The sequence below is a fragment of the Pieris brassicae genome, chromosome 7 (assembly GCF_905147105.1).
Source record: "Pieris brassicae chromosome 7, ilPieBrab1.1, whole genome shotgun sequence".
Taxonomy (NCBI): Eukaryota; Metazoa; Arthropoda; class Insecta; order Lepidoptera; family Pieridae; genus Pieris; species Pieris brassicae.
Window position 1 is genome coordinate 7068603 of NC_059671.1, and position 27117 is coordinate 7095719.

Consider the following 27117-nt stretch of genomic DNA (forward strand, 5'->3'; position numbering starts at 1 on the left):
TCCCACATGAATGCGCGAATTCCATGGTAAAATATTCAGTGAATATTGTTAATATTGATTTTTATTTGTAAAAGCTTTCTTTTAATTACAATTCTCGTCAATAATTGTTTTTTTAACGAACGAATTTTAAACTGGATGCGAAGTCTGTATATTTTTTTACAATCAATAATTGTCCATATGCAAAATTCTTCATATAATATAATGTAAGTATTTATTACTATTTTGGACTAAAGACTTCATAGGCTAGATCTCATAGGCTATACTATTTGTATCTGGCTCTACGACAAGAACGTGCGAAAAATGTTGTGGTCAAAGACCTGTCAGGCTTCACAGACTTTGGCGAAACCGGGTTAACACGCAACAATGTGATGTGTGGTGGGATTGGAAGAGCATTTTTCATTATGAGCTGTTACCACTAGGCAGGACCATTGATTCTGAACTGTACTGCGAAAAACTGATGAGATTAAAGCAAGAAGTTGAGAGAAAGCAGCCGAAATTAATCAACAGAAGGGGTGGGGTTTTTCATCATGATAACGCTAGACCTTACACATCTTTAGCCACTCAGCAACAATTAAGAGAGCTTGGCTGGGAGGTGTTAATGCATCCGCCGTATAGTCCTGACCCTGCTTGACCTTCAGATTTCAAGGTGCAAGACCTTCAGATTTCCACCTAGTTCGGTCTCTTCAGAATTCTTTAGGCAGTGTCAGGTTAACATCACGAGAGCATTGCCAAAACCATTTGTCGCGGTATTTTGATCAGAAGCCCCAAAATTTCTATAGCAATGGGATCATGTCCCTAACTACAAGATGGCAAAAAGTTATCGAACAAAAATATGGTAGTCTACATACTTTAGTTCAATGTAAATAAACTATATTAAAAAATGTTGTAAAAACTTTTTCCCCAACCTCTTATATACAATATTTCCAGCGTACGTTTTTGGATATAACAAGAATTGTTTATACTATAGTATCTCCGAAGAAAAACTATCGCAATCATCGTAATGCGTTTATAAATAAATATTATGTAATGGCTCTAATAGCAAAAGAATATTTACATCAATCTCAAATAACTTTAGAAGCGGAATAAAGTTTGCTAATGCATAAAGTTGCGACCTAAATAACTTGAAAGTTGGGAAAATAATTTTATATCGATACATTCAAGTTGATATTGGCAGAATACCAAGGAGACAAAGTTTTGAAAGACCTTCATCCAATGCAACTTAACTCTGCCAAATGTCCAGCCTCGGAACGGAGTTTATTTCAAATGTCATGTGATTTTATTGTTACGATATCCGATTTATTTCAAGAGGTAAACTTTTTGTACATTCTTTAGATGTTATAGAACTTTTGAAGGACGTCTCAATCAATTACCATTTATGTGTTAGACAAAGTATTAACGATCTTATTACGTTTTACGCCTTTTAAAGTTACAGCAGTTATTTGCGAGTTTAGTACGTTTATTCTTGAAGTAATATGTTGTTATGTATAAAACCTTTGTATGGTGGATTATTATTTATTGTAAAAAATTAGTTGGTAAATATAAAAAAAAATATTATTGAAAGCTGACCCAAAGGTCAGGTTGGTTCAAATTGGTAAATCAATTTTTCCCACTAACTTCAAAATAAATATTATTTTACAAGCGTATAATTAAGTCTTAAATTACCGAAATTTTCTTTGTTCACAGAAGCCGGTGGCCTCCGTACCACGGAACTGAATATTACGCCGCGAGTCGTTCAACGAGGTAGAAATGTAACGATGGCCTGTATATACCAGCTCCACGAGAGTGAGATCTATTCAGTAAAGTGGTACAAGGGCTCGCAAGAGTTCTATAGATATTCTCCCTTAGAGACTCCCACTACTAGAGTGATGCCTGTAAATGGAATTAAAATTGATGTGAGTTCAAACTTTTGTTCATGTAATATTTATTTTGCTTTTTTCATATTAAGTTCTCAACTATTTAACAATGTATATGAAGATAAAATTAATTAGACTAACTAATGAATAATAATGTCATAGTACATAAAGTATCACTTAAATAGCTGTATCGATTCGTAAGAAATCATAATAGAGGAAAATCTTTTAAATACCATTGAATGATTGAACTTTGTTCCCTTGTTTCAGAGGTTAAATTCAAATGAGACACATGTAGTTATAATGAATGTTACACCAAACTTAAGTGGGAACTACAGCTGTGAAGTAATCCAGAATGCTCACACTTTTCCCCATTATACGGCCAAATCAAGACTTGATGTTGTAGGTAAGTAAACTAATATGATATTTCATTCATGATTTTATATTTTGACTAAAATACCTAATAGTGGTTAAGACCTTATATGTATGTGTGAGCTTCGACATACTCTTAAAGCGCTTGTTAATAAAAAATATGTATGTACCTAGTATTTTAATACACAAAAGATACTTTTCAAATGTTTTGTATATTAAAATACATTTCTTAATTTCATGATTAGGACAATCAAACTCAATAATATTGTAAAGATGACCAGATGGGAACTACGGAAGCATCAACAATAAAATTATACGATTCAAATTGTTTTTTTTATTTAAAATACAATGTAATTCCTATACAATAAAACATTTATAGTCTAATGGTAAGAATGGCTCCCGTATGTCAAAACTAATACGTTTTTGACAGTCAGGATTCGTACTTGCTTCTTGCTAGCGCTATCCTCTGGCCACTTTCAAGATAAAAGCATGTTTATTCATCTGGAACTATAGTAATAAAAAACAAATTAAAATTCCTAAAAATCCGTTCTCTATGTATTTGGGCTAGCTACGGCAGTAGTTATTGTTAGAAATAAGGGGTATTTATACAATACTAATAAGTACAACCTCCTTGTGTCAAAATGTGTTTCCACTTTGTTGCAGACAGATTCGTTTGTACAGAGCATACAAAATATTAAATAAACAAACCTTTTTCGGGTAAAAGTTCAAAGCGTATATCAGACTTACAAAGTCCAAAAAGGAATAAATAAATTCCCAAATAAGAGCTTTATTATCAACAATATATCAATAGTATTGGAACTATCCAAATGTATTTACGAGCGTGTTTTGCGTGCGTAACCAATAAGTTCGGCTATAACTGCTCTCTCGCAGCCAGATAACGCCAGTAACGATCAAGACACGCGATTGTCGTCCTTATCTGCATAGTGATGTTGCCTTTATTGGACCAGGAGAAGTATCGACTGTAATAATGTTTCGTAGGAATCTATTGTATTTTCGTACGGCTGATTTTAGTCTACGATTGGCGCAGGCTACATTTTCTTCGTTTCGTGTAAATATTATTCGAGTTTTGAAGAAATACGTGTTTTAAATATCTATAATCAGTCATATCATTGTATATTTATTAATATCACCCTATCGTTCAAGCTTAGTAAAGCTAACCCATTCATAAACGTATAAATGTCAAGTACACTATAGAGACTTTGTAGCCCACCTCTTTCCTACTAAACTTAAACAAACGCAATGTTAATTATATATGAAAAATAAACTACTGATTAGTTATTGACAAGATAAATATAAAACTAAAAGCCTCTTACACTTAGCAATACTCGGGCGCTAACAGAGCTCTCGAGGCGTTTTTCAGTCACTATTCAGCAGTTTACAAGTCAAAGTTTTTTGCCGTAATGAATGGTGTTAACAACGAGAATTTTAAGGAATCTGCTAATAAATGAAATAACGTACAGCCAAATATTTAAAAAAGATTAAAAATTCTATAGCAAATGCATTTTAATGCTCCAAGACGGTAACTAGAAAACCGGTATTATGTTATATGGTGCTTTAGCTTGTAAAAATAAATATCAAAGTACTAACTAAGCCTTTGAGCTGCATTTGCGTCGTTGCCAAACGAATAAGAACTCTTATATTTATTTGTTTTTTGATTTCAAAACTATAATATGTAACTAGTAGGTCTGAGACGTAGCCAATATTTTAACTTGAATTTTTAATATTAATAATAAATATCATGGTGAGCTTATAGTGTTACACATTTTATATCGCTAAAATATATCTGTAACTAATACTTATATGTCATATTTGTATAGTTTACTCTTTACATAGATTTAATTGTAGATATAAACTATACTGCAATCCAATTGAACACCTACAGATTTCATTAATATCGATCTAGCCGTTGAGTTCAATTACACACACACTCACAGAAGGTTTATATATATATGCATATCATGCAAATATAAATATCTATTAGGTGTTTCACGTGGGACCAATTTGTATTCTCTTTGAAATTTCTTGTAAATATTTCGAAATGCATCAAACGTTTCAAATAAGGATAATTTAAAATATCTCTCTTCTCCCTTCTCAGGTATTGGTGGTCTCCGAGCGACGGAGCTTAGAATATCACCGCCTGTGGTACAACGAGGATCAGACGTAACTTTAGCGTGTCTGTACGAGTTAACTGAGGCGCCACTCTACTCTGTTAAGTGGTACAGGGGCCGCCATGAGTTTTACCGGTTCTCACCAAGTGAGACGCCTGCTACGAAGATATTTCCCTTCGCTGGAATTAATGTTGATGTAAGTATTTTGTAGGCATAGATGGCGTCGTCTAGTTTTGAAGTCCAAGTCTCGATTTGCGAGGTACATAGGTAGGTAAGTACATTAGTTCTTGCCTATTACGGCAGGTAGTAAAAGTTAATATTTGTAGTTTTACTATGATATTTCAGTTCGATCAGTTGATTCTAGACGAACAGCCTCGACAATTTTCCTTCCTTATCCATAGAGTCGACATTAATTGCTCATATAGAAATGCTAGGTAATTTGTACATACTGTTATAACTGTTTATGAATATAGCTTTTTAAAAAAAACAAAATATGAATTTGGAGCAACCGTCTTGAGTAAGGAGTAGGATACAACTAACTGGGGTTAGAGTGGATGTTGGTTTTATAGGAAGCAAAGTGTTTATGTGTTGAAAAGGAATAATGAAGTCAGCTCTAAGGCTAACAGAATAAGGGTGTAACAATACCATCTCTTTTACTGAAGGTTATAGCTAATAAAATTTCACGTTAAACTGAACAAAGTATGATAATAACTTTAATGAGTTAGCTGTTTAAATCCAGTTTATCCCATTTAAATAAATACAAGGTCTGGGTTGAAAAATACACGGCCTACAAAACAAAAATTTGTAAACGTTGCCAAAGAAATGGCTTATTGTTTGATATCATCGACCTAATTTATACTCTTAACTCGCTAGAAATATATAAAAGCCAGTACAATTTAATTAATTCACTTTTAATACAAATTCTTTGGTGTCGCGGCTCACTCAAGGAGGCTATCCAGGTCGCCTTTGATACTTTAATTTTACTAACAGTTTCAAATTAGCTTTTTGCAGTTAATTGCAGTCTTAAGGATCACGATAAAGTCAATATTTTAAATATGTAATTTCCAATATATGTAATTTTCTTTCAAAATTCACTAAGTTGTTTAAACTTTTATTTGTAAGATGTTAATAAATATCTGTTTTGTTGCTTTTAAGGGAATTTTTAGTATTAATAACATCATTACTACTATATTAAATTAGATATATTCCTATTAATGGTCATACAGGTATAACATATTGTATGTCTGTTTAATACTGCTTTTTCTACAGTCTATTTCTAAAATTAAAAAGAAAGAAAAAAATATTTCTTTTATATAAAAAACTATTTTGTCAAGGATGTATTTTGAAATAACTTACTTTCGATCCAGACATTGGCGCTATCATACTTGTGTCTAAAGTAGGATTCGTGCCTACCTAAATATATATACTATATATAATAAAACTAGCATTTATTTAAAAACAAAGAAATATTAAAAAATCTGTTGTAAAAAGCGTAGTAAAGATTACTGTTGTGTGATGTGATTTGAAGATTTTGCTATCACAATACTACATTACTTACGGTTTAACATATTTATTTTTTATTAAGAACAGTACAGTTAACAACATTAACTTACAATAATTGCGGTTATTAATTAATTTTATATATCAAAAGTAAAAAAGCACAACCACGGCCAAGAAACAGAAGACTTATTAGATAAAAATACAGCAATTACAAATTTTTGTACAACACAAAAAGAAAACAAGATACAATAATTAATACAAAGAAACAACAACAACGAATAATAAATTGTATTAATTTAACTAATAACTTACTAGTACAATTAGAATATTTGTATCTGTAAATGACCCATAACAGATGGTGAGAGCATACTCGCTAGAAACTTAAATTACGTAATAAAATAATAGGTATAATATAATTAGAATGATTAGATTTTAAGGTAAAAATATGAAACGGGTAACATTTAAAATAGATATAAAATAATTCCTCGTTCACTTTTTTTGTCTTTATTAATTTATGCCATAAGTTCTTGTAAACTTAGGATTCTAAGACGTTTAAAAAAACACGAACTTCGTATTTTCTCGTCCTTATTCGATACATATATAACAGCTATTATACAAGGACCTCCAATATACACTTCAGGGAGCATAAAACTTCAAGAGCAACACAAAACGTTCGTTTACCCTGTGATATATGATATCGGAATGTCTATTCACATATTTCTTGAGCCCTGAAATACCTAAAGATCGGCAAACCTAATCTCACGGGATCAAAAATTTGATTTAGAAAAAGATTCTTACATGTCTACTTTAGTTGATGAATTCGTCGTCAGGTATGTTTAATGGTATGCGGGTCTGGGAATGTAGCAATGAAAAGAAAATATTTTATTAAACATGTTTTCCTTTACAACTGCTATCATTTGTTGTTCTAAGGTTTCTCTGAAAGAATAAATGTTTAACGAATATTATTTGTGGAAAGGTTTTTATTGTTCTGTAGTAATACATTAGTAATAATATTTTTTTAATCAAGTACGTGTGCTTCTGACAACACATCATGTCGATTTTTGTCAAAAATATATAAGTTTACACAGGAAGTTTAATTTCAACGTCAGGAATTATAACTAGCGTTTACCTAAAAGAGGACTTGGGAATGCCGCAGATATACTTCGTTAGAACGTTGACTATCAAAATTAAAAACTATATTGGAAAATTAAGTGACACACACCCGGAATACCAATAACAATACAGACTGGTCACTTATAAGATTAGTTTTGTTATGAAGTTTAAACTTTGAAGCGTCATGCGCTATACAATTTCTAGTTAATCGTAAGGCTTTATGATTAATTATATTTACTCGCTTCCCATGGGATTTAATTAAAATTGTAGATACGGCTTCGGCGTGGCACAAGTGAAAGCTTCATTATCAACATTAAATATTGAGAAAATACTATGTTTTACAAATAAACGGACTTAATTCGACATTGTAACAATGATTTTTAAGCTTTAATAAGCTTGGATTTATCCATTAGATTTGGATTACATATATCCTTAACTATAATATACATTAATAAAAATAAACTATTTACATAATAATATTTTTATAATAACACTTATACTTTTCTAAAATTAAACAAATTTCGGAACCAATTCGATTTTCTCGAGAGAAGGAACGCACGAATGCGCAAGCTCTTTGGCAGTGTAAGTGACCCATGGGCGTTCGTATCACATAACATTAGATGCGACTTCTACCCATTCACCCACTTTCTAATAAAAAAATTCGTGACATCGTATAAAACGAAAATCCAGACATCCTAGTTTACTTAATATTATCAAAATTGTTGTAAGGTAGTCCTTTTGGCGCGTTAATGGTGCAAAATGATGAGAGTAATTTTTAACGATGCGCGCGCACACCGTCTCAAAAAACCGACACACTGAAGTTTGCATAGTCGACATTTTAAAATAAAAGATGTCCATTTTCTTAATTAGGTAGATATAATATTTATACTTTATTTAACAAGATAATGCGTTATAATAAAACTTTCAATGTATTAAATACCTTTTTTCTATTGTTAGTGTCATTTTTTCTACAAACGTAGAATGAGGCGAAAGATAATTTTTTGAAAAGATTTTATCTTGTTACGTCAAAGAAGTACGCACACATGTTTTTTTAATTATTGTTTTTTTGTGATTAGAGTTGGTTTGATCACTCCCTCTTATTCCCGATACCACAGGCCATGAGAACAAAGCTCCTTCACACGAACGCGCTTAAACAATATACAACGTAATTGTTATCTTTAAGCTCTTTTGTTGCACTGACAATTCGGATAGCACAATTAATTTAATATACATTTTGGCTTACGTCTTCATTTTACCGTACAGCAATTGTACGTTGATCAATTGTTAATGAAAACACTAGAACTACAATATTTTATAGTAAAACTTTTATGTTTATTACATTACTTAATTCTAAGTCATAATTTTCACGCAGTATTGAGAGCATTTCTTTAAGTAGTAGTAATTCCCCAATGGATCAGATACATTACTTCTGCTTCAAAAATATAATTATATTGTCAAAGCAGTCATACTAAGTATTAGTATCTGATTTTGAAGACGCTCAGACGGCCTTATGGGTTTTTTTGCCGTTTGGGCAAGTTTTACACAGAGAGATCAAAAGATGATCCTCACATCAGAATGATGATCTGATGATTCGAAGGGTGAGAAAACTCTTGAGTCTTTTATAATCAATTTTATTAATAAGACATTTTTATTCATTTCTCTGTATTTTATATATAAAACAAGTAAGCCTTGACGTTAAACGCTAAGAAACGATTGATCAAAGGTTGCGTGCTTTGTTCATATTCTTGTACTTTAATGTTCTCCTTTAGTTTACATTTTTTAACACAATACGATATCGTTTAACAAAGTTCTTACAAAATATATACATAAATAACTATAAGATTGTACTGATAGTTTCAATTAATGTAACATTATGATAAAAAAAATATTTTGATCGAATGTACATTTTCATAAGTTTTTTACTAATGGTATCAAAATGTGGTCCAGGTTTTGAAGCATTCTATAAAACCATTGTCGGTATGTAGTATATCTGTTTGGGGCTTTTATTTTGCCTTGCCTTGTCAGAGTATGTTCTCCTACGATTCTAGTATATTTTTTTCCTATTTTAAGATACTACGCCAGTGACTTGGCCTATGAAACCCGATTGCTACGATAAATAACTTCACTAAAGTGGTAATTGTATACATTACGTCCAACGTTTTTAGAATGTTGCATTTAAAAAAAGTTTCATAGCTCATAAAAATACAAAAGCTTTGTGGTTTCTTATAGATATAGTTTCCATAAGAATATAGTACACACCTGGGTACTACCGTGAGCTCTTAGCCTGTTGACAACCTACAACTAAGATGCATCGCGTATTCATACCATGACGTCGATAAAAACAGCCTGATGTATAGTAAAAATTATAAGATGTACTATATCTAATATCGTAAAAACTTTACAATTTTTATATTTCGGATATTGAAGAGTTTTATTTTTGAGTTTATAATTTGCTATAGATCAACAACTTTGCTTCATTGAAGTTTTTAATGTACCCTACGCACAATACAATACAAACTATGTTAATAATATTCTATTAATTAATTAGATATGTAGATAGTATAACAAATACGATAAAACACTTCCCAAAAATATCATATATTATTTTAAACCAGCCTCCGCCCTCTTTGATTTCGTATATTAGACCAAAGACACTTGCGACTTCTTTAACGATAATGCCGTGTATGTAAATATAACATAATTAATTACATAGGTCTATACGTTCTTAAGAAATCAGTATTATATTAAAATACTACAAAAGTAGACTCTGTCGGGTTCTTTATTTTACAATAACTTCATTGTACATTAAATGAGAATGCTATAACACTAGTATTTATTATAATTAAAATTTTCCTTATTATGTTCATGAATTGTATTATTCTCCTCTGCTGGTTTATTTCTTTAAATTAACGTAAGATTTTTTCAAATGTATAATGTATGTTAAATAAACTATTTGATAATATTCTTATAACTTTGAATCTAATAATTAGTTGGGATGGCGCTATCTAGATAGAAAAGGACATTCTCGCGTAATGCTCAATTGCGTATAAACGTAATTCATATATTTCTTTGCGGCTCTTCTTTGCGAACATGTCTCTCAATTCACCGAGTATATCAAGACAAGTTTAGGCTGTAAAGAAAATATAAGTAATAATATTATATGAATTAGTTAATGTATAAACTAAATGTTTACAATTAAAAGAAATTTAATAAATATTATAGAACAATCTGTCGAATATATAGGAGGTCTTGTAAGAATAAATGCGATAGAATTTAGGTACCTAAACTTATCAGCATCTCAACTGTTTGTTATCCCTTTTCTTGTTAGTGTATCTGGAGAGATACACCAGAATTAAAAAAAATCTAGTGTTATTATTTTTAAGCGAAACCATGATATTTTTTTAAGAATATTTAGGCCATTTCTTAGTTTCGTAACGCAACTTAAGTTTTTTGTGTTGGTAAGACTGATGAGCTGTCAGACTTCACTTTAGTTCAAGACATGTTGCCTCGCAAAAAGGTAAGAAAAGTTATGATTTTTTCTTGTTTTATTTATTGAATGAGTGGATGTGTTAAGTTATTAATTATAGATATATTTAGCACTAAAATAATTACTTTGGACATTCTTTAATTGTCTGGTTGATGCTTCATGTGACTTTTTAAATGAATGTATCTCCTCGTGCACATTGCCAAGAAACTAACAATTCTATATATATTTGATATGTATCTCATGGTACACACTGCTAGCTTTACTAACAACTTTTACAAAATCGTCATGTATCTGTATGTGCACACTGCCAAGCTGAATAACTGTTCATATGGCTATGCATGGCTTATTTTATATATTAATTGTAGGTCCATAGGCTTTCAAGAGCTAGCAAAATACTCACATTGATGCCAAAACACAGTCAGTCATCAAATGATGAAGACAGTTCGGATTCTAGTAGTGAAGTCGAGAATTTTAATCTTCAAAAACGCGATAGTACTGAGTCTTCATCTGCTCCTTCGCTTCCTTGTTCTCTTTAAAATCTTCACATACTTTCTGACGATGAAAACAACCTCACTTCCTGCCCTACAGTATCAATGAAACCAGCGTCTGAAAGTATTTCTTTGGATTTTTCAACTCAAGATTCTCTTCACTCGGTCATACCTCCTTCACCAACTGCCATTGTAAATGTTATTCGAAATAAAAAGCCTAGATTTAACCGAATAGTGCCTGAAACACCAGAGTCATCGCCAGCAATAGTAGCAGCCTCACCACCGCCGTCAAATATAAATACACGCTCAAAACAGCCACGGCTAGCTGTAAGGCGCCTTGCACCTATACAAAGAAAGCAACTGAAATTCTATTGGAATAACAAGAAATTTGAACATAACGCTGAAATACACGATAAACAGTTACTTCAGATACCATAAAACACCACTAGAATATTTTCAATACTTCTTTGATGATGGCATCCTTAACATGATTACTGAGCAAAGCAATTTTTTTTAAATTTTTCAACACAAGACATCAAAGATTTTATTGCAATAAATTTGATAATGGGAATCGTGAATATGCCGGCCTACACTGACTATTGGTGTCAGGAACTCAGATTTTCACAAATAGCTGATGTAATGACACTCAAAAAATGTCAACAGATACGACGGTACATCCACTTCACAATTTGGCAATGTATCTGTAGAGATACAATGATAGCGTAATATATTTATCAATGCCCTTGGCAATGTATCCCACAAGATACGGGTGGTTTTTTTAAAGGGGTAGTTTGAATTTTTTTTTTCTAGACCCCAAGGGTCATTAAAGTTAAGTGCTATGAATATTATTTTTATTCTCGAAAAAATTAAATTAGGCCAAGTTAAGGGTTATTAAGAAAGCTCATGATAGGTCCATATACATATAAAAGTGCGTTAATTCAGTAAGAGCTCAAACAAAAACTTCAGGTACGTACATATTGCGATGGGTCATTTTGCTCTTTTGTATTCTACAGCTGAGCTTGAACGGGTTAAGCCAGCGCATAAAATGTGGCTGCAATCCATTGGTCTCAAGGTTTCCTCTTTGTTTCTGTACGAGGAAAATGATTGAACGACTAAGAACAAAAATACGATAAATATTATATAGATTTTTATCGATTTGGTTTTACGAGTTTCCGAGAGGTTCATTCAAGAAAAATCCTTTAGAATTTGTTGTTGGAAAGCGAATATCTATGATTACACTTTGGAGCATCAAAAGTACTTCTTCGAAAATATTTTCCCCTTCAACAGATGCGAGTGGATAACGTTAAATAATTATATAATAGTTTAGGGTATCTAATATTACTATATTTATTTTTATGAGGGCGATCATAGTAGTTAGATGATATTCATTTGCCCTATAAATGTCGGCATTAGACATATAAGAAACTGCAAAAAGGAAAAGTTATTTAACAAAATTTAGTTTTATATTACACTTGTTTCGATTACGTGTTAAATTCATATAAAAATAATTTACTTTTCGCACCTAGAACCCAATTTATTTCAATTAATAATTTAATTACAAATGAAGATGTGCTGTAAAAAAGTCAATTCTTGTGTTTTTGTATCAGTAGCATGTTATCTCAAGTTCACAAAAAAGTTTCTAGTGATTTTTATTTCATTTAAATTGACGAAAAGTTTTAAAATTTTGGGTGTTGTGAAATACGTATGTAGAGCTTTATAATTAATTAGCTTTTTAAATATACAGTCGTAGGTCCCTTTGATAGTGAAATAGCAACAATTTTCATAATTATTCGTACATAAGATCATTGAAAATCAACCAGGCTTTATGGGAACTGATAGCCAGGCTTCAGATAATGAGCGAGCTCTATTGTCGATATTTCGATCACCTTTATGCTCGTAATGGCAGGGTGGAATTGAAATCTGTTACGATTTATGAATAGTATGATTGGTCCGACATTAATCCAAACAAAGGATTTTGCTCTCTTAAAAACATTTATTATAAATTTAACCTGTAATAAAATCTTCCATAAATTAAGATTAAAAATAAACACACAGTACCAAATAAAATATTTTAAAAATGTTCCAAATATTACAAAGTAACGGCAATACACATATCAATAATGCAGGCACTTTATTACGTGTGATCTACCTGGTCATATAGGTTAACGACTTAAAAAGATAATTATTGGTTTAATATGCGATGTCATTGGAAGCGAAATTTCGTAATTTTTGTTTATTTATACAAAAGTTTCCCGGTACATTTTATATCATAATAATTTTAAGTTTAAATCCATATTCATACATAATGAAAAGTTCAAGTTTTACTTAAAAATCGCTTAAGTGCTTCATAGCAAGATATGGCATCCATGCTTTTCTGAACGTGATAATAATATAGGTAACTAGATAGATAATAAATTAAATCTTGTCGTGTAATGCCGTTTAGTTTTTGACTCTCAATTAAGTATAAAACTTACCTATAATTCAGTATATAATTCCATATATTAGCAAACTCATTATTAATTTTGTTTCCTAGCTTGCAAGATCAAACCAAAGCCAAGTGGTACTGACGCGGGTCAGTTTCGGTCTGTCTGGAAACTTCAGCTGCGAGGTGACAGCTGACGCGCCTTCCTTTGCCACGTCTATTGTTTCTAACACTATGGATGTGGTTGGTAAGTAATTTAACACCATAATTAATCATAGCGGTCTATGTGATCTTCCAGAAGTTTAGAACTTCCTACGAATTCAATAGAAAATCTTAGTCCTAGGCTAGACACTGAGGAATAGCTATCAATGCCTATATGAAAATAACATATCGTAATCCATATCAGAACTCACTATAATATCTGATTATTATATAATATATATATTGTAACTAACACGAGAACAAGACTTCATGACGCTGTGAATTACTTGTGATTTAAGGCAGTGAAATAGCTTTTATACGTTAAATGTAAACTAGACTATCTAAAGTTAGTAAGTATTTTTTGGGAAAAAGTATCCCTTATACTTTTCTTTCTAATAAAATCCCAGAGGCTCTTTTATCTCAGCCTTTTAATAAATTTCAAAAATATATGAAAGAAAAGCTGTGTAAAAAGGCTTACTATAAATTAGTTAACTATTATCTAGTTGATAAAAGGGCCTGGGACTAGTGCTAGACAGGCTACTTCTAATAAATTTTCGATATTTGTTTTAAAATAAGTGTTTTTTGCCATAGTCATTTTGTATGATGATTTGCTATTTAAAAAGAGCACTGCCTACATACACTCTCTGTCTTCTTTGCCGATGAGTAGGGATGACTGCGGTACAAATTTATTTGCGTTTACTGACCTGTATCTTATATTCCTTAATAAAGATAATTTATTTTTATTTTTTATACCGTATTTTCTTAAATCACAATCATATCCCACACTTGTTTCGTCTGTTTGTTCCCAAATTAAAAAAATACCAATTATACAATTGTATATACATAATTTGTCAACGTTTAAGGGTCATGTGGTACCTATGCCAACCGTCGTTAGTCTTTGATAAATTTCTTAAATAACACTTAATACTTTACTATACTAAACCTAGTCCAATTTAACCCCAAGAAGACACAAGTGTGCGCGTTTTCCGCGAAAAAAATACCCTTTGTCGCTACTCCTCTTTTCGAAAACACTCTTCTTGAAGCCACAGCCAGCATCGGAATACATGGCGTTGACATATCGAACGACGTTCAGTTTCGCGGTCATTTGGAGGGAAAGGCTAAATTAGCCTCCAAAAAGCTTGGTGTGCTCAGCAAGGCGAGATGGTACTTCACTCCGGGCCACCGCTTGCAACTCTATAAAGCGCAAATACGGCCCCACATGGAATACTGTTCTCACCTCTGGGCGGGGGCTCCCCAGTACCAGCTCCTTCCACTTGACCGTATCCAACGAAGAGCGGTTCGAATCGTCGATGATCAATCCCTCTCCGAGCGGCTCGATCCTTTGGCGTTGCGTAGAGATGTGGGGTCACTCTGCATCTTCGACCGCATTTACCATGGAGAGTGTTCAGAGGAGTTGTTCGGATTAATACCTGCAGCTGAGTTTCAGCATCGGACGTCGAGGCAAAATACGAAATTCCACCCGTATCACCTCGACGTCCGACGTTCCACGACTGAGCGTTTTTCAATTCAATTTTTGCCGCGCACCACCGCTATGTGGAACCAGCTGCCCACTGAAGTATTTCCGAACCAATTCGACTTAGGGTCCTTCAAGAAAAGAGCGTACAAATTCTTAAAAGGCCGGCAACGCACTCGCGAGCCCTCTGGCATTGAGAGTGTCCATGGGCGGCGGTATCACTTAACATCAGGTGAGCTCCTGCCCGTTTGTCCCCTATTGTAAGACATTTGTATGCTTATTTCGTTAAAATTATTTTAATAATGATGATTGGTGACGGAATCAAGAGGTTTTCGTTTATCTTTCAGATTTGAGTGAAGAATATAAACCTAGAGTAATTTGTATTTGATATAATAATTAATCTAGCAATAGAAATAATAATAATTAATATTTATTTATTCCAGCAGCCAAACATAAGTCCATATGGTTATTATTATGCTAGTTACAACATTGTTCTAAATATTATCTTAAGTTAGCTATATATTCAGTCATAAAAATCAAAATTAATCATAAAATGACTCCCTCATACATCACTGAAACGTAACCACACACAGTATATTTACCTTGCAGGTAAGTGCAGTCCATTGCATGCAAAATGTAACTAACCTTGCTGCTAATACTGCCTTAATGCTGTAAGTGCCGCATGCGCCCTCACCAATGATATAGTCTAGTGACTAAGTGCGCAACGTGTCGTAAAAACAGTTAACACCTGCAAAATTTTTAGGGCTTCTATATAACAGTATAATATAATTACTTTTCGCAAGAATTTTGTTCTGTGGGGCTAGAGAAAACGACGACACACGCGATAATAACGGAAACCTATAGATTGCCACACTGAACGTACAATAATATCAATCTATAGTATTTATTTTGAAAATAACACGTTTTTATAAAAAATATATGTATAAATCTAGCTACTACTTTATGGAATTGTCTCTTGGAAAGTAAAAGACTCTCAGGGGAAATACATATTCCAATATGGAGCGTAGAAGCCGTCAAATGAAATAAGTTTAAAACGAAAGTAACAGTGTTATTATTATATACCTTCATTTATGAATACCATAGTGTGTTTGCTACTCCTTCGTTACTTATAATATGCCGGGCTTGATTCCAAGCCATAGATTATAGTTATTTAGGGCAGTTAATTGGTTGTTTGAAGTTGCGAAACTAATGACGACCCCACCCACGTGACGCACGCAGACTTTTCTTGAAAACTTCTATATTTATTATTGATTCAACTTCTTTTTTAATCTGGTTAGCACGATCTTTTACATATTTTGAGGTCTCTGATTCGATTCCTGGGTGAGACAGGACTGAAATTAATTATTTCCATTTTTTTAGAAAAATTACGAAATATATTGTTTTTAACTTACGAAACTTCTGCCCCTTCGTAGTATGGGGATAAAGTCGCAGAGAAAGCACTTGTCCCTCTCAATTACGCATTATAATATCTCCGTACATTGCAAGTAAATGAATAAAATTGTTTAGTTTTCTTCACTCTTCGCCGGGGAGCGACCTATTTTTGAAGCGTGTGGGTGTAGTATATAGTGATTTAAGATACTTAGAGAAGCTAAATGTATAGCGAGAAGGTTTTCTTTAATTGCGAACATCTTAAATAGTTTTATAATTATATTTAAACAATTTTTATTTAAGTTTACAGCATATCCTACTTACTGTAAATAAATAAATAAGACAAGCCACCGTGGCCGGGAATCCGAAGATTATTATAATTAATTTAAAACTTCATTTATAATATAAACTGTATTTTACAGTGCTTCCAGCATCTTCACCAATGATCCACACCAGCCAGCACTACTACATGCCTGGTGATATACTTCGGGGCAACTGCTCGTCAGGTCCAAGTCGACCCCCTGCCGAGTTAACATTTTTCATCAATGATATACCGGTTAGTTAATTTTATATAAAATTTTAACGCTTTGGGGATTCGACATTATATTCAAATAAATACTAATAATTACATAATAATAAAAGTCCAGGGAGTCTCCCTTGCAAGCAAAATTAAAATTCGAACTGAACATTTATTTGACTCATTGATATTCCAGCTAATAAACTAAGTGTAAAAAATCAAGATAAAATATTCTATAAAAATCAGTGAACATTCAAATCCGAAGCTAAGTTATTTTCTTCAAATGGTACATAAATAAAATCGAATACTTTGTGAACCAAATAGAATTCGTTATTCGACAAGAACTTCTCAATATAGACTAATCAAAATTCGAAAGTTTCAGAACTAAACTTATTTATGAGCTGAATCCACGATCTGTAAACAACTCTGTTTACTCAGCTTAGGAAATAAACCTCTGGTTTAATCTATCCGTGAAAGTACAGTAGTGGTTGTCTCGTATACCTTGGAGGTACCCCTCGAATCTGTATCCTAAACTGAGGTACCGGCATCTTTGACTCAAAATAGATGTCATGTATCAGGCATAGGACATCACTACTTGCCTATTAAGAACAATTATCAGAGAAACAGATGAATGCTAATTCAAATTTGGGATTGGAGCGCTAATCTGTCTGTATTAGCTTTGCTTTAAAAAATGACGAGATAAAATCCGAATACGGAATTTTAAATAATAGAGTTATGATACAAACATGCCTCTGAGTGAGAAATGAATGAGAAATATTGTATATATCTTTATGTTATGAAATTATAAATATTAACAGTGACTATTTACTGAATGATTTCTGAAAAATGTGATTTACCTTATCTCAATTTAGTTAGGTATTGCGTTCGTCGCGGCGTTTTAAAAATTCATGTAATATTTTCACAAAATCATACAGGTAATCATAATGCCTTTGTGTTTGAGCACGAATTTTCTACTTTATTTTTGTATCTATTAGCATCGTAATTACAAATTTGTCTATTTTGCACTTATTAGAACGTTATTGCTGTTTCCATTCAAACAAAAATACAAATCTCGTTTCTATTAGCAGTACATGAGAAACAATTACTTAATTCATACCACGAGAAGAATAAAGAGACTCGAGCATCACAATCACCTTGGGCTGTTTGCGGTGTTGATCAGCTGTTTTCGTATAATTAAAATTGTCAATAATCTGTATAATTGTCCGGAAATTCTATCAAAAATTAACCTATGCGTTCCTTGACCTAATTCAATAGGTTCTAGAACAAGGGTTTTGAAAGGGCTTTAATAGCATCATTTTAGACTATGTCGAGAGCACAATAGACTTTTCAAGCTCTCCAGGGCTAACTACAGGCATTCATGGCCTGGGTACATACAGACACATCCGAGGCTGTTGAAGCAAGTCAGTGCCTTGCACATTCAATGTTTAGCTGCCGTTCAGTACCGGGCTCCGTAGAATGGCTAAATGTGGCTTAATAAGCGCAAGCTGTATCAGTCTGCGATTGAGTTTATACCTATTCCTTATAGTCCCAAGTCCAATGTTTCGAAATGTATGTTAAGGTATAATAGGTTAATCTGTCTGTATTAGCTTTGCATTAAAAAGTCGCGAGATAAAATCCGAATTACCAATATTAAATAAATATAATTAGTTACCATTAGACACAAATTTATGGGCGACGCTGAGTTTGGTTGTAAGTAACGGTTTCTATCTATAAAAGTCCCCAATGAATTCCGTCTAATTTCGATGTTATGTCTGTAAATCCTGTCGAAGTTAATATATTATTAAAATTCATGAAACTTTATGACTATTAAAATAAAACAACGCTAGCATCCCGCATAAAATTAACTTCCATCGTTTTATTTAATTTACATTTTGACGCATTCCGTTAAAACTTGCATAATTAACTCATTCAAAACTTAGTCTACCAATTTCATTTGTTAATGAAATCTAACTTTCGGAGCTTATATAAATAAGAAAGACTTTAAATAAATGTTGTTTTTTTTTAAATAAAGCAACATTTTCACATGTCAACATAGTAACCTATATCATACAACGTAAATCACCAAAGTAGCTGCCCCCGCGTGCTTCGTATTCGCCTAAATATGACTTTTTTAACTCAGCCTACCTTCAGCTACAACCGACTTTCAACATTTGAAACGTTTTGCTACTCCAAAGAGACTGTGCCCTTTTCCGGAATTAAAACCTAAGTACTAAATAAAACTAAGTCTATATTTATATTCTTCCAATATTTATCTCCATAAAAACCTTAACATATTTTGCGATTTATTTTTATTTGTATAGATTTGGTAGTATAAGGCCTTAAAAATGAGACATACTACGCACATTTTATAAATTATATAAAAATGTAATAATATCAATCAACAATCAATTTAAATAGGCCCCACAACCTTTTAGGTCTGGGCCTCAGATCTATATATCTGTTTAAGTCAAGCCTGTTTCCTCACGATGTTTTGCTGCAACGTTCGAGCGAATGTTAAATGCGCACATAGAAATAAGTTCATTGTTGCTCAGTCGGCAATCGAACTTACAACCTAAGGGACCTTACCACTAGGCTAACAATGCTTTTTTCAATAGAAAATATACAGAGTAAAATATAGAACTTTTCACACCCACACTACTCTTATTTCCTGGAATATATGCGGGGGACGGCGACCCAGCGCAAGGCAGTAAGGAACTTCGAATTATCTACCCACCTATCTTTGCAATGAACACATTTTTTTTCTTCATCAACATCATTAAGCTTCTAGTTTAACTCAGTGATATTAAATCAATTGTGACAAACGTTCAATCGAGACCAGCTTAAACGATCGATAATTATCCCGGTGAAGCAAAGAATCGTGAGAAAACACGCCATAAATTTGCGATATCAGGCACAAATAAAAATAATCAAAGAACAGATGCAATCTGAGGCCAAGACCGATAAAGAATTATTATTTACTAAGCGTTTAATTTTTTTATTCTGTGAAGATTTTACACATTTAAAAGTCATAAGTCGAGTTATTTAGTTTGAAGTGAGTCGACAAGTATTGTTCTTGTGAAGCAGTATGCATTCTGATGGCGACGTTTTAAATTGCTCTGCGACAATGGTCTTGAAAGTTTGCTTCTATTTTTGTTGAGTCGTGCTATTTGTATAAAATCAAATACATGCTTTATTAACTTTAAGTTCAAACTTATACCGCTGTGTATAGAATAGAAATCTATCATAATTTTTATTTTATATATAACAGAGTTTTTATACCGATTCCTATTAAATATACATTTCACTAATTTGCTTTCTATTCACTGAGGCCAAAGTAACATTATTCTTTCATCGGAAAATCTGACAGTTGTATTTAGTAGCTTTTGTGAGAGTAAACCCAAAACTTTGCAGCAAAATAACTCCTATTTTCATAGATATTTTAGTATAGGTATATGAATTGTCAACAAATGCAGAATATACATAGATACGTATTCATTATTATTAGATATTGTCTATAAAAAATTAAAACATATACTCAGAGATACGTAAAACTACGTTATTTATATTCAATGAAAGATATATTCAAGGAAGTGTAAATTATATTTCCTTCAATTACTGTTTTTACCAACATTGAAAGCAGTCCCGTAAAAGATCAAGAAACACATATGGAAACTACTTTATATTTTGTAATGAAGATATTTGCATTTTTAAATAGTATCCATAAAATTATAAAATCTAACACACACGCATAACTTTCACGCATGTTCACGGAGATTGCTACCAGAATGCTTCTGAAGTAATCATGTCAATTATTGAAATGACCCGGCTTAGGATATCAAGAAAGCTATGGCAGAAATTATTGTGTAGCGTCAAGGTAGGTAGTTTTCAAATGTTGATGTTAACGTCTGAAACTTTAGTTTTTCGTTTAAACTTCGTTCAAAGCGCCATAAACTCGACATATCTCATTAAGTGTGGCGCTTTAACGCTACCAGGAGGTGTTAAAAAACTTTAAACTTTATAAACCACTGCGAAACGTAATTACTTCGTGCTATAACGGTTTCCGTGTGAAAATTAATAGTAAATTAGTAAGTGCGAACTGAAAACTAAGAGGAACAAAGTGTTTGCTTTTTGCTTTTGTTTACTTTTAATTAAGCACAAATGTTCCACTTAAATACATCATTTACTTTTATTTTGTACTGTTTGTAGGTGTTTTTCTATACAATATAAATGTTATATTGTCATTGGCTTACGTATACAAAAAGATTAATTATCGTAATTTTTTATTAACTTAATTTTTTTATACTAATTTTACCCAGCGATACCTGGATCCATATCGAACAAAACTATTGTTAAATAAGTGTCTCAGCATCAGAATTTATTTATTTATTTTATTGATAAAAGCTTGCTAACGCTCGGCACACTGATACATTAATAAAATAATCACAAAATACAATGTTTAATGTGACAAGCACTTAATAGCAAACATGATATACACGTAGAGATCATACAAATATTAAACAAAAAAATTACTTATTAAAAAAATACAAACATCGATTTTAACGTGTGAGAGGAGCAAATGAAGCCATTACAATGAAAAGGATTCGTATAATCATATTATACCTTTTTATAAATAAAATAAATGTCATTATTAATCATGCACTAAATTAAACTGTTAAAGAAGTGTTCGTATATGACACCTGTACCATGACCGGACTTTCGTATAGGTACTTACTATTTCAAATATTTCAATGTCCTTAAAGTGACATTTCATTGCTGGCCTAAAATTTTTGTATAACTCATATTGCAAATTAGAATTCGAAATTTAACAATAATAATAATTGTATGAAATGTCAATTTTTAATGAACAAACCATTTTCTATAGAACATACAAAATAATACAAACAATGCTAACCACTTCGAAACCCAGTGAGCCCTCCCGAAAATTAGGGTTGCTAATCATCCTATTAAAATTATTATGTAAATATTTACTTAAAACCTCTCAAGTGAAAACATTCATAATAATTATTCAAATTATATTATGTTTTGCTAGTTAGGAAAATATTGTGTACTATAAAATATATTACATTAGTAAACAAAACACTCGTTCGAGGACGTTCGAAATTTAAATTGGCTTTGTTTTTAGTAAATTGTTGACTTTTCAAGGCATAGTAATTTTATAGAACGTAATATGAAATTAAATATAATGATCCGAAATATGTTGTTAAGCGCAGAACCTCGAAGACGGCTGATCAAAATCGAGTATTTTTATTTATTTAATAAATCGAATTTGATTAGCCTTTCATTAAACTCTGAGGAAGATTTTTCTGAAAAGATGAATTAGGAAATTTAATATTTAATTTTATTTAGTAGGTACTTAGGTATTTATTCCAGAAAAGGTTATCTGAGGTAGCATCGCAAAATGTTCCAAGCTAAGTAAAAAAATTCATATGAAGGTGAAACGAAGTTCGCGGGCACTTAGTTTATAATAAATTACAAATTTCAATAAATACTAATAATCAAAATTGATTATAATATGGAAATGAATTTCATATTAAACAGCCATTTCCAACAAATTTTTACAAGCGTTTTAATTATTTTTTTGCCAATTTGATTGTTTACGAAACAATAGTACGTTCTACGTAAACAAATTTAAGAAAGTAGCAACCCTAGGCAATTTATTTTATTCCATAAACAGAATATTTGATGAGGACTAATTTACAAATTTCATGTAATCATACATTTATTATATCTTCAAAGGGCTGTTAATTTGGCGAAAGGAAATATTTGCTATGAAAATTGAGAAAGTATTTATATAAATGGTTTTTAATATCGATGCATCATACAAATGTATTTCATTTCATTTTTATACTACATTATATACATATTACACATACGTAAATGTATGTCGATGCTTATACGTATTTTTTATCACCAGGTCACACCGGGTCTCCATAACTCCCAAACAGCGGACGATGGTCTTTTCTTTTCGGAGCTGTTCGTGCAGGTCCATCTCTGGCCAGCACATTATGAGAGAGGAGCCCCAATTCTCCGTTGTGAAGCCAAAGTTGCAGATTTATATAGAGAGAACTCAGCTGTTGCGCTGTACTCTGCTAATAGTGACCCTAAGATAGAGAGAGGTAAGAAAGTTAATTTATATCTATATTTTATCCATCTATCGAAACTTTTAATGTTGAAATTAAAGTTATATCTTACTCAAAAATAACTATCAATTGGTACTGGCAACCGTATAAAAAATCTGTCTTAGATTTTTACTTTATTGCGTTGCTTATTCAACGTAGATGGCTCATCTCTTCTTCCTTTTGTGAGCGAGCGAGCTACGGAATCGGGTTCTAGTGCAGATCTTTCCTGGGAGATACGACCTTTTTACGAATAGGGCGTTCTCTTCTTTAAAGCCCGGCATACTCAACTAATATAGGTGTCCATGGGCTGCAGCTGCTTTTTATGGCCTTTACGTATGCTCGTTTTCTATCATATAAATAAAAATTATAATGTAAGCATTTACGAAAAATTACATATATCAAAGGAACATAAGACCCGTATGACCGTATAAAGTCCATCATTGAAGATTCTCAGTGGAGCATACGGCAGGAAATGCAATAAGATTAGTTGAGGGGTCATTGAGACTGTGTTATGGCCTCAGGGGTCATTTGCAAAGACAATTTCCTTTGGGCCACAGTGGATCGTTATTAAGTCGTGTGATGAGATTGATCGGATTACAGCATGGCAATAATTGTAACTATGTACGTTAAATTGCCATATTATTTGTAAAATATTCTTAAATAAATAAATAAAATCTTAGCTAAAAAGTATTAATATTACAAGAAATATTATTTTGACCGAGTTTTTAGAACGTTAATAGACCTAAATGTATGAAAAAACATGTGGACACTGTGGAAAAAACGTACATATTATGATTTGAGGATGGTGATCTATTTATTTTATCCTTAAATTTTTCGGAAATTAAATCGTATGCACGCGAAATGCCGTCGACATATACAACTTTTCTAACGTGTATTTTATTTAATAATACTTTATTCAAACAAAAGATGGAACTAAAAAGTATACCATTTTTTCAATGGTGTGTTTAAAAATATTTTTTTTTATAAGAATCTTGTTTTGTTACTATTCATTACAAATAACTTATATATAGACGATTTAAAAAAAAAACTTGATTAAAAATAATGGTGGGGAGGTTTACTGCCAGTTCTTCTCCCTTCTACGCTCTTGGTTTGAGAACTGGCAGTATATATACTATGATCTATCAATAAATTATATTTTGATACGATATGTTTTCTATATATAAAAGTCTACAGATTATTAAAAATTCTCGACAATATGCCGATAAGGCATTCAAAAATCAATTTTTACCTACGATAATGTTTTTTTCAGTTACATCACCGGGAGCCGGAGCCAAGTTGCAAGTGTGCCAGATATTAATCCTTCTATGCATCCTGTTGGCTAACAATACATAGATTTAAGTAGAAACGAGTTTTATCCTCAGAGAAATATACTTAGTCAAGATAACTAAAATTTATTTATTATGTATTCGGACGGATTTAGGACGTATGAATCGACTGTATATTTTCCTCATCATTCATTAAAACTAAATCAGTCGAATTGCACCGTTTTACCTACACTGCTTCTTTTTATTACTGCATTGACATAATTTGACAGAAAGAGACGAAATAGTACTTTAGTATTTATTTAATACTGGCAAAAATTCGGTTATAGAAATTGCCCTTTTTATGCACAGACTACTCATGTCGTGTCAAATCGTGAATCTAATTAAACTGTCAACCTATGTGATTAGTGACTAGTCTGTGACATTTCATTGATATATTTTAAATCTATATCTGTGTAAATATTGTAAAAATATAATGTAAATTACATAAATCCAATATTAAATCAGTTAATATTTCTCTCTGGATAAATCTAGGAAATTGTAAAATAATTGGTATAGGTGTAAATTAGTTATATACAGTTCGAGATTGAATTGTGAATTTAATAGCTACTGAACCTAAACGAGCTGCTACTTATACCAAAGAATGTAAAGACTAAGATATTGTTGATTTAATACAAATTATATGTCGAAATTTGGTTTTATTTCAACTACACACAAATATTAACCATACAATAAGTAGAAATCATAAAAAATATTATCAAAGTGGGTAAATCAATCACAAGCAATGCATCGACTTTTCGTCATCATCGTCCTTCTGAAAAGCAAAAGCCACACATGTTTCAATTACCGTCATCAAGTTAAAATAAAATCTACGTTTGAAGCTACAATAGTTTCTACTGTACGTTTCTTCGGCTATTATAAGGTATATAATATAATACTAGGTATATAAACTACTCCTGTACGAGCCAAGGCTGTACATTTTGCTCACTCAGGCTTTCTTTGTTTTATAAGCGTGGCGATTTTCTAAATTGTCGGAGTTACGCCCCGAGAGTATAGCCAGACGCAGGCACTCTCTTGAACTATTATATTGCATTCCTTCGTTTCATAGCAATTAACTAAATCATGGGAGTTACGCCCCGAGAGTTTAGGCAGACGTAGACACTCTCTTCAACTGTTACATTGCATTCATTCGTTACAAAGCAATTAACATTTCATTATTTCGCTTATATTCTTTTATTATACGCGAGTGCTATCAAGAACCCTGATGACCCAGGAACCGTACAATTCCATAATTAGCATTCGAATGTACAATATATTTTTTAATAGAAAGTTCCGCTGTGCAAACTATCAAATAATATTTAGAAGATCTAATTTATAAGTTTGGAGTTAATTATTTTATTTAGTTTTAGTATTTTACTAAAAATGGTGCCACTATCTCTCACTCAAGCGATTTTATGCAAAAGAATATCAAATTATACTTTGCAAAACTTCTAATGTACAAAAATAATAAGAACTTTTACCGGACTAGATAAATGAGGATGAGCTGTATATATCAGCTAGTATGATAGTATTACGTACTCTACGATTGAACAATAATGTTTCATAGGATTTACTGATGTTTTAAGAATTAGACATTCTAGTACAAATTCTGACAGCAGTTTGTCACAAATATAAAATCTATACTGCAAATATTACAATATGCGTATCGGTAGATAATCAAACAATCGACTAAACTCATGAATAAAACCTAATAGCGGCCTTTGATTACAGTTCTAGCATTAGGAAAATAACTTTTTCAATAAGCGGCGCAAACGATCGGAAATCGCGGAGTCTCCTCAACAATTGCTGAATGAAAAAACTTGGGTATACTCAAAAGTTGGGCGCTGAATTAATTGAAAAGTCACTTTGCTTTCACTGATTCGTATTAAAATGTTAAAATAGATTTTAATTGAATAATACGTAAATGTTTTTATTTCCAATTAGTTTTTAGCTATACGACATTTTTTAAAATATAGAATTAAATTACACACCTAGTATACGTGCTTGTTGTATTTAACATCCTCTTAACGTGACACAGAGTGATTCACTTATTTATTCGACCGCAAGGTCAGACTATTTAGTCCAAAAAAATACTGACTCCAGCCACTCCTGTATTACATTACAGATAAAAAGAGGTTACATAAATTATTACAGATGCTACGGGCGGCCTTAACAAGCGATCTTAGGCAACCCTAAGGAATAAAAACATATGCTATTATGCGTTGATGCTGACCACGGACGCAGTTTACGGAAGCCTATTTAAGTGCCATTTTGTGCGCAAACGAGATTTTACTCTGAAACAGCCTGGCAAGTAATAAAACTCGCCTCATATAGTCGCAGAGTGAAAACGATCGCGAGAAATGTGATTAAAAACTTCCCTCACTTTATTGCGCGACATGTGATCGGGACCACTTATGCATCGCTACCCAACTCCACTACTTGTTCTGTCATTTCCGATGTGTTAACTAGAACTTTTCCTTGCTTTGTATCTTTGTCTGGATCGTCGTAAGTAACTAGATTCATACCATATATTTTACACCTACATATAGTAAAGACATATTTCACTGTGTTATGATTGTAATTTTATAACAAAGGACGTGATTACGTTAAAGGATGCGTTTGAATAGTTTACCAAACAAAATGCACAATTTTTACTCGTCTCGTAAAGTCGTAAATCACGCTTTTCTACCTTAGACTATGAGCTCCAAGCCAA

The 27117-nt window shown here is 32.1% G+C and overlaps 1 protein-coding gene across 1 annotated transcript in view; it reads left to right on the plus strand.

The window, feature by feature from the left end:
- Positions 1–25050, plus strand: part of LOC123712528 — a 57027-nt gene extending 31977 nt beyond the window's left edge. Inside the window, exons 2-8 of the mRNA XM_045665662.1 lie at positions 1684–1892; positions 2121–2256; positions 4339–4547; positions 13473–13608; positions 16848–16981; positions 22878–23079; positions 24353–25050. Of these exons, the coding sequence (XP_045521618.1) occupies positions 1684–1892; positions 2121–2256; positions 4339–4547; positions 13473–13608; positions 16848–16981; positions 22878–23079; positions 24353–24435 (1109 nt within the window). The 3' untranslated portion in view covers positions 24436–25050. The remainder of the gene's footprint in view (positions 1–1683; positions 1893–2120; positions 2257–4338; positions 4548–13472; positions 13609–16847; positions 16982–22877; positions 23080–24352) is intronic.
- The last annotated feature ends 2067 nt before the right edge of the window (positions 25051–27117 follow it).